Source organism: Mus pahari, chromosome 6 (genome assembly GCF_900095145.1).
Source record: "Mus pahari chromosome 6, PAHARI_EIJ_v1.1, whole genome shotgun sequence".
NCBI lineage: Eukaryota > Metazoa > Chordata > Mammalia > Rodentia > Muridae > Mus > Mus pahari.
In genome coordinates, this window is record NC_034595.1 from 49,687,443 (window position 1) to 49,696,996 (window position 9,554).

The 9,554-nt window shown below is 42.7% G+C and overlaps 1 protein-coding gene across 5 annotated transcripts in view; it reads left to right on the forward strand.

The window, feature by feature from the left end:
- The window catches only part of Patj (PATJ crumbs cell polarity complex component), a 312,739-nt gene that overhangs the window by 210,196 nt on the left and 92,989 nt on the right, over positions 1 to 9,554 (forward strand). For all 5 annotated transcript variants that reach the window (XM_021200048.2, XM_029539757.1, XM_029539756.1 and 2 more), the window contains one exon: positions 6,822 to 6,894. In XM_021200048.2, coding sequence (XP_021055707.1) covers positions 6,822 to 6,894 — 73 coding nt within the window. The remainder of the gene's footprint in view (positions 1 to 6,821; positions 6,895 to 9,554) is intronic.

The following is a 9,554-nucleotide window of genomic DNA, read 5'->3' on the forward strand; positions in this document are numbered from 1 at the left end:
AGGGGAGGGGAGGGGAGGGGAGGGGAGGGGAGAAAATAAGTAAAAAGGTGCTTGCTACCCAGGTCTGATGACCCGAGTTGAGTCTCTAGAGCTCACTTATGAGCACAAGATGACCAACTCTTCAACTTCCTCTAACCTCCTACATGCAGATACACATCACTCACACATCCATGCTAGTAATATTACTAAATAATTTTACATTTATTTTCAATTATTTCATGTGGATAGGGCTTTGCCTCCATGTATGCCTGTGTACTGCACACACGCCTGGTACCTGTAAAAGCCAGAAGAGGGTGTCAGTTCTCCTGAAGCTGGACCTACAAGCAGTGATAACCCTCCAGTGGGAGCTGAGAATCCCCCTGGATCCTGTGGAAAAGCAGTGCTCGCAAGCACTGAGACATCTTTCCAGCCTGTTAGTAATTTCCAATGGTTGTTTTTCATATTAGTTCCCATTAAAATTCAACAAAATCCATGCCTCTCCACTGACTCTGAGCATTTAGGCATCCATGGTGCAGACATTCCATGTCAGCATGTCTTCCCATGATCATCAAAGCAGCAACAGGACAGTGAATAAGGACCACCATACAAGGGGAGGAAAGGTGCTTGCTGGAGGAACGTACGAGAGCCGTGAACCTGTGAGCTAGGCAGCCCAGGGAGCCATGCTCTGCTCTATTGCTTACTGCTTGCCCTCTCATATACTATCATCGAGATGTGTTCACCTGAACACATACTATTTAAAATAATGGCATTCGGAAGCATGTTTTAGCCATTAAATTCATATAAGTGATAGGCAGTGTCAGGGAGACTGCAATTGGTAGATTGAACAAGCTTGGAACCATTTGTATCTTTCCTTAGGAAGTTTATGAAATGGATTTAAGAGAAAACTGTGACCCTGTAAAAATTTTCCCAAGGTAGGTCTGATTAACTTGAACCTATGAAAGGAGATGACATCTGCAGTTCTGGGTTAGGCAGGACACTTAGTACAACGGGTATGAGGGAGTTCTGAAACCAGACCATTGTTTTAAATCATAGCTCTTGTGATTTAGGCTTTACCTACATGTAATATAAAGTGATGAAGAAAACTGTAGCTACCTCATGGAGACATTCTAGCTTAAAGGGCATACAGTAGCACACAAATGCTATTTCTGCTGACTATGTTTTCTGATTGGTGGCAAATACCTTGTTACATCAATATCCAAGAGGTCATTGAGGCAGGAAAATTTAGACTTCAAGGCCAGTCTGGCCACATAATGAGTTCTGAGCCTTCATAAGCTACATAGTGAGAACTTTCTCTCTCTCTCTCTCTCTCTCTCTCTCTCTCTATATATATATATATGTATATATATATATATATATATATATATATATATTTTTTCTCTTACTGTATCACATACTGCTACAAATTCAGTGGCTTACAGCACTCCTGTATCCTTGCTTCTTGGTTTATGGCTCTGTAGATCTGGTACAGTAGCTAGGTTTTCTATTCTGGGTCTCACAAGATGGAGATCAAAAGTTAGTGAGGCTTGAGTGTGTGGCTCTGGGGAAATTCTCTTATGAGCTCCTTCCTATTAAACCTACCCAAGCTCAAGGTGTTCCAGAAGAATTTCCTTTAGCTCAGAATCATGTAAGTCAAGCTGATTAAGAGATCCGGACACTTTCTGAGACATGACAGTTCTCTATTTAAAGGTTTCTCATGGTTGGTTCAGGAACAAACAGGTAATCTCCCTTTATCCTGAAGTCAGCTGTGTCATATAACATAAGCTGATCGTGTAAGTAAATTCGCTGACCCGTCTACACTGTCAGTCATGTGTACAAGGGGAGGAATTCTCAACCTTCATGGTATTCTGCCCAAATACATAACTGCTCAGTTTTACCAGTGCCCGTGTATTTCTGTGTGTGAGGTGTGAGTGTGGTGCAAGTATTTGCTTGTGTGCTGCTCTGACCTCTGCATTTAAGCACACAGCTCCACATACATGCACCACACACACATCACCTCCTGCTGCTCCACTACCCAACACAGAGTAGTGTTCTCTACTCTATTGCCTTAACACAGGCTTTTTCACCATCTGAGCTGGGCCGGAGGATTACTGCCCAGCCAGTGACCTCTCACGATTCTCTACTCCTCAGTGTTATGTTTACAGACATGCACAGCCACACCCAACTTTTTGTTTGTGTGAGGATTTGAACTCAACTCCTTTTACTTGCAGAGCAAGAAAGTACTCTTACCCACTAAGCTGTTTTTCCAGCTATTTCCAGCCATACTGTGTGTGTGTGTAAGTATATGTATGTATGTATGTATGTATGTATATATATATATATATATATATATATATATGTGTGTGTGTGTGTGTGTGTGTGTGTATATATATATATATATATATATATATATATATATATATNTATATATATATATATATATATATATATATATATATATATATTCTACAATTAAGAAACCAAATTGGTAGTGTTCTTAATATCCTATTGAGAAAAACCAAACTGACAGCCCCAGGGTAGTAATTCTACAATTGTAATTTTGTTTGTTTGCTATATTCCTCACTAATTGCTAATATCATCAAGATGGGAATCATGTTTTATTCATTTCTATATTCGTATTATAAACATGTGTCAAATAGATGTACATATTCAAAATAAGATGAGCTATATCATTGAACTGCAAGCAATTAAACTCTAACCAGCTTAAGTGAAAAGGAAAGCAGGGCAGGACTATAGTCAGTTGCTAAAGTGCTTGCCTAGCATACACAAAGCCCTGGATTCTCATCCCAGTACTCTATGAACTAGTGGCAGCGGCGGAAGACTGTAATCCCTGCACTCATGGGTGACAGCAGGGTCATTCTCAGCTGGTGAGTTTGAGGCCAGCCTGGGAATATTTGAAGCTGTCTTGAAAAACAAAAACAAAAACAAAAACAAAAAAAAAAAAGGGGGAAGACACCCTTAGGAGATTATAGAGATATCTCATTGATTATCAATCGGAACCACCAAGACTTCTGAAGAGAGTGCACCAGCACACCTCAAGAGTTATCAGCACTGGGAGGTTCCTGAGCTCTGTATTAACTGGAGGATCCTTTAGTAGTATCTCAGTGGCTCACCACTGAGTTCTGTGTATCTGCTCTAAATTTTGAATCTGGGATGGGAAATTTGGTCGCCCCAAACTAAGGTACCTGCATGTTTCATCCACTCATATTGAGGCAGGCTATTTGCGTTATCTAGTATAGATCTCATATACCATCCAGGTACTGCCTCTGAGCTGGACATACACCAAGTACTATCCTTCACATGGGGAAGTGCTGTCATTAAGTTATGGAAGCAGGTTGGAAAGCATAGGACTTAGCATGATCACACTGCCTTCCATTTTATGTTTTCTCAGATCACTCATTCAGTGGACACTGTAGCGTACATACTCTCCTGCTAGGTGGCCAGCTAGCAGCTGTCATGTCGAAGAAATAAGGTCTCACCTCTATGTTTGTTAATTTCTCACTGTGTCTGATATATTAGATATCTGTATGCCCTAGTTACCTCTGTCAGCTCAACACAGCTTAGAAGGGATTTTCACACCTGAGAAGGGATTTTCCATTGATGTATTTCCAGGGTTAGATTGACCTGGTGGGGGATTGTTTTAGTTGTTAATTGATATTGGAAGACCTAGACCGCTGTGGGCAGCAACATCCCTGGGTAAGTGGTCCTGAGCTAGTAAGAAAGCTAGCTAAGCTTGAGGCAGCAAACAGCATTCCTCTATGGTTTCTGCTTCGTGTTCCTGTGTGAGCTCCTGCCCTGACTTCCCTCAGTGATGGACTATGTCCTGGAAGCTTAGGCTAAATAAACCCCTTCCTCCTCTAAGTTTCTTTTGATCAGAGTGCTTTTATCACAGCAACAGAAAGAAAACTAGAGCACAATACATATGAACATTGACTATAGGTAGGATCCATTGTTTTGGTTTCAAGCATCCAATGGGGCTCTTCGAACCATACACACAGGGATATGTACCCTGGAATAATTCTCTTCAGCGTCTCTCTTTAGCAGTGCTTAAAATAACTATAAAAACACAAACAATTGCAACTCTAGGTTGTATTTCATGTGGGTGTCTAACTTTCACTGCTGTTCAAAAGCTTGACTATAGAACAGACAGGTTCGATTCTTTAGGAGACTCTTAGACTGCTGAGGGTGTGAAACCTCTAGAAGCCATGTGGCCCGCTGCTCATTTGCTATGTCAGCCCTTTCTTTCTGTGTTCCTTCTCCTGTGTCTTTCCTCTTTGAAGTCACATAGGATGCCACTCTCCACAAAATCAGTGGACTTTAAATGCCATTGAAGTCACACTAATTTGTGGAAAATCATTACATTTTAAGCACATATCCTGAGACAACTACTCATGACCACAGAGTATATGTGCAGCAATGTTGTGAGTGCTAGGAGCCTTGCACTAAGCTTTTTCTGGGATGCTGGGGATCCAAACTCAGATCCTCATGCCTGTGTGGGAGGCGCTTTAGCAACTTAGCCCTCTTCCCATCTCTTCTTTACACTCCACTTCAGCTCCCAAAGAATATTCACCATTCTGATACTCCAGTTTACTTTCATGACAGTCTAGGAACAAAAAACTGTAAAGAGTGATGTCCTCACAGCCCCATAGCTAGAGCTGGGTTTCCCCCCATGAGTTACACAGTAGACTGCTTCCTCAATGGAATAAGAAGCCATAAGATGATTTAAAGCCAGAATAGAAGTATAATCACATTAGGTAGGAACGTCAAAAGTTCATGGTTATCATTCTCTAATAGGAAGTTTGAAGCCAGTCTGGGCCACAGGAAACTCAGTCTCAAAACAGAAGACGATGATAAAGAGGAGGAGGCAGAGGTAGTTATGACTATAATCAGATTTATCCATCAAGACCACAATAACTTGGCTGTCTGAAGAGTGGCCTGCAGTGCAGATTCTGAGAAACATAAGACAGGAAATCAAATACAGAGCTTTCTTTGATTAGGGTGAGAAACGGTGGTGTCCGGCACATAGGGTAGGATGGGAAGCAATGGAAAGATTTAAGATACAGTGTGAACACAGTCATGAGACTTATTCATGGATTGCAAATACCGCTGAGAAATGAGTTGTTTTTTTCTAGAAAGACTCGTAGCTCCCAGCCATCCTCCTGCAAATGACCCTATTAACTATAGTGGCCATGGGCAGGAGAGTGGGAAAGGACTTCAGGGAAGAGGAGGTTCAGTGCAGGGGAAGGGATGCGAGGATCATAGTGAGGGATGTGATCAAAGTGCACAATGTATGTGTAAAAATGTGTCTGGCAGAGCAAATTTCAAAGATGCTTAGTTCCTGGTTGAGCAAGAGGGCAAGTCTCAGCGAGTACTCAGGTGAGGAGAATCGGCTATAGAACATTCTGGAGACTGAGTAAGATGGTGGGTTCTGTGTTTTCTCAGGAGGCTTGTCAGATATGTAGTAGTGACCCTTCAAGCGGAGAGTCAAGTATGCAGATAGTAAGCTCATGAGAAGACCGGGTTGGATGCAGAAGACATAAATGTGGCCTTTGTTAGTGGAGCTCATCTCATTGAGGTTATTAACTCATAGTGGAGAAGTATGCATAGGTGTTTATAAACAGAACGAAGACAGGCCTTTCAAAGTAGAGACATGGCTAAAGTCTGAAGCAGGAATGGCATGGACCAGTGGACTAGATACCCAGCTGCCTAGTCAGGTCACTTTTCTATGAGCAAAGACATATCAGGTCTTACATTTATTTTCCCCCCTTCTTGGTGCTAGGGTTGAATTCAGAGCTTCATGTAAATGTTCTCACATTGAACTTCATTCATCACCAGCTTTTGTGTGCTAAGCACAACACATCTTTGTGAGTTTTCATGCTTTTATTTGTGGAAGATAAGACTTCACATAAATAAATTGCTATATTGGTCTTGCATGATGAGTGACTAGTGTAAGACAGTCATGATCTCCTACATAGCACTGTCTGTTGTCTGCTGGTCACATGGTAGAAACGAGCCAGATGATCAGAACTGGTGGTTGTGTACCTTTCCCCTGATGATTACATTCCAGCTCTTCTTTTCTTGTTTTTTTTGTTTTTGTTTGTTTGTTTTGTTTGTTTGTTTTTGAGACAGGGTTTCTCTGTATAGCCCTGGCTGTCCTTCAACTCACTTTGTAGACCAGGCTGGCCTTGAACTCAGAAATCCGCCTGCCTCTGCCTCCCAAGTGCTGGGATTAAAGGCGTGTGCCACCACGCCCAGCTGATTCCAGCTCTTCTATGCTCCGCTCATTTAAGATGACACATAGCATCCACGTAACCACAAGGTGTGATCTTTCTAGAGCTGTGCTGTCCCCATCCATCACTCTTCCTCACAGTCTGCCAGATAGGGCCTCTTGTAGACACCCTGACATCCTTTATTGCCAGAGCAAAGTTTGAAACCAAGTGAAAGCCTGGGGATGTTTCCAGTTCAAAGAACACAACACTGGAGACATGACTAGGACCTAGAGGCTGTGCACAGTTTTAAAAATTGACATGCCATGGTGCTGAAAGAGTTGACACTGTTCTAAAATTATCTTCTACAACATCAGACATTCTAAGCTGGATTTACTAACTCCCAGAGTCATCATTCAGTATCACTAATAATTATATCGGAGTATCTCTTAAGCGTGACACCTATCTTTGTGTAATAGCTTTGCATGCTTGATCTCTCTGCATACATGTGGTGTCATGTGCACATTTTTGAACTGAAAACTAAGGAAATACTTGTAATTTGAGTCAGGAACTTAACCATTTTCAAATACTGACTCTTTCTGTTTGTCCATTTCACAGAAACGAAGATGCAGTCAGTCAGATGGCCGTCTCTCCCTTCCCGGAGCCATCACATTCCCCATCGCCTGCTGAGGTAAGGTGGCAAGAAACAGTTCTCAGTGCACTTGATGGATTTCTCATTTCCATAAGACCTTACCTTTCGATTTTTAATCACATCATATCTGTTAACTTGCAAATTTCCCTGCCTAAGATAGAAAACTGTGGAGGTATGATTATAAGGTAGAAAACAGTGTTAAATAAATATATTAGAATCAACTCACTAGTATTACGTCTTCAGAGTTACAAAGTTCCTCAGATCTATTGGATGACCTAGCAATGGCCATTTATATACTCAGTCCAGAGAGCCCCTGCCGCTGCTCAGGCCACGAAGCTGGAAGCTCAGAACAAGGGGGACCACAGTGTAGTCCCAGGCTGTCTCTGAAGGTCAAACCCTTGGGAATTGTTGCTGTGAGTCTGCATTGGAAGACAAAGCAGCAGAACTCTGATGTCCTCAGCACACCGCAGCAGTGACAGACACTTGTCAGGAGGAACGGCGCTTGCACCTGTGGTCTGGTGGCTCCCTCTTCCTTTTCCTTCTGGGCACTCAGTCTCATGGATGGTGCTGCTGACGTTTCAAGGTGCTTCTGACTTCCCCCCTCAGTTTCTACTGCATAGATCAATCATCTCTAGAAACATGCTCACATGTGCTCTGTGAGGTGTACACCCCACCCCATGTCTGAGTCCTATCAAGATCAGTCACCATTCAATCAGAAGTGATTCCTGTTGCATTTTTTAAATCTGTTTTGCCCAATTGTCTTAGTTAGGGTTTTACTGCTGTGAACAGACACCATGGCCAAAGCAACTCTTCTAAGGACAGCATTTAACTGTGGCTGACTTATAGGTTCAGAGGTTTAATACATTGCCATCAAGGCAGGAAGCATGGCAGCTTCCAGGCAGGCATGGTACAGGCAGAGCTGAGAGTTCTACATCTTCATCTGAAGGCTGCTAGCAGAATACTGACTTCCAGGCAGCAAGAAGGAAGGTCTTAAAGTCCACACCCACAGTGACACACCTACTCCAACAAGGCCACTCCTACTCCAACAGGGCTACACCTTCTAATAGTGCCATTCCTTGGGCTGAGCATATACAAACCACCACACCAGTTATTGTCAAATAAGCTACAAATTAAAAATTTGTAGCAATAAACATTGTCTTCATTGTCATGATTTCAGCAGTCTTGCTAACACTAAGGTTTTTTGTTTTTTTGTTTTTATGTTTTTTTACTTAAGACCTCAAAGGATCTGGAGATGTAGCATTAGAGTCTCTGGTACACATCGGGCCCTGGGTTCAGTGTGTAACACCAAGAGACTGTGGTAGGAATGGTGAGGAAAGACTTGAAATAATAGAAGGCAGCTGACAGAGGGCCAACGCCCCCGCCAGACTGCCAGTTCAGATCCTGCAATTGTCCATGAGGCATGGAGCCTTGAACAGTTGCAGTTGCACTGACCCTTTGACCCACATTCTAGTTTTTTACATAATAGTAACAATAGCTTCTGCCTTATTGCTGGGATTAAATAATGTATGTGCAGAATATATTGAGACCCCGGTAGATGACTGAGACCACAGATTGTACTAAGCTATGTAAAAGCACCATGGCTTCATCAGTTTTCTTCTGTTGGGAATGGCTATAAATATCAACCACACGCCTTCTTTATTGTGGTCCTGGCCAGCTGGTATCTACAGATTTCTGCTCAGGGCTTCACATGACAGGCGATTGAGGGTGCTACTAGCTGTGCCAAGCCCTGTCTGGGTATTTCCAGTATTACTGTCATGACCCTTGCACCCAGACTGAGGTGGTGTTGTTATTTCCAACTGTGAGAAGAGACCCAGAGGCTAAATCATATGCCCACAAGCCCACGTGCAGGTATGAAGTTCAGCATCAGCCTCTGTGCACACCTGACCATGACCACCAAGGCCCACGCAGTTGTCATGGAGATGAAGGAAGCAGTGATGAGGAAGGACTTAGCCCAGCTCATGCCACAGGGCAGCACTCAGCACAGGTGACCTGATGCTTAGTTATGCTTTAACTCAATTTTATAGTATATATTAAGAGCTACAGAGCTCCTGTCTCTAGCTGCATATGTAGCAGAGGATGGCCTAGTCGGCCATCAATGGAAAGAGAGGACCTTGGTCTTGCAAAGATCATATGCCCCAGTACAGGGGAATGCTAGGGCCAGGAAGCAAGAGTGGGTAGGTTGGGGAGCAGGGCAGGGGGAGGGTATAGGGGGCTTTGGGGATAGCATATGAAATGTAAATGAAGAAAATATCTAATAAAACAACAACAACAAAAAAAGAATTTACAATTTTGGTTACAACATAAAAAGACAAAAAAAAGAGCTATTGAAATTCATTTTTAAAAATTGTGCTAATCACTGAACTGATAAGTCACCATTAAAAAATAATTCAGTCACCCATTAAAAGAAGATTTTTTTTTCTTATATCTTAACCTTGCTGAATCAATAATTAGCCAGAAAAAGTAACTTGGTGTCTTTCAAAAGGGTGTTGCTATCTTTAAAGATTGATTTTGCTGATTGGTTGGTTGGTTGGCTGGTTGGTTGGTTGGTTGGTTGGTTGGTTGGTTGGTTGGTTGGCTGGCTGGCTGGCTGGCTGGTTGGTTGGTTGGTTGGTTGGCTGGCTGGTTGGTTGGTTGGTTGGTTGGCTGGCTGGCTGGTTGGCTGGCTGGCTGGCTGGCTG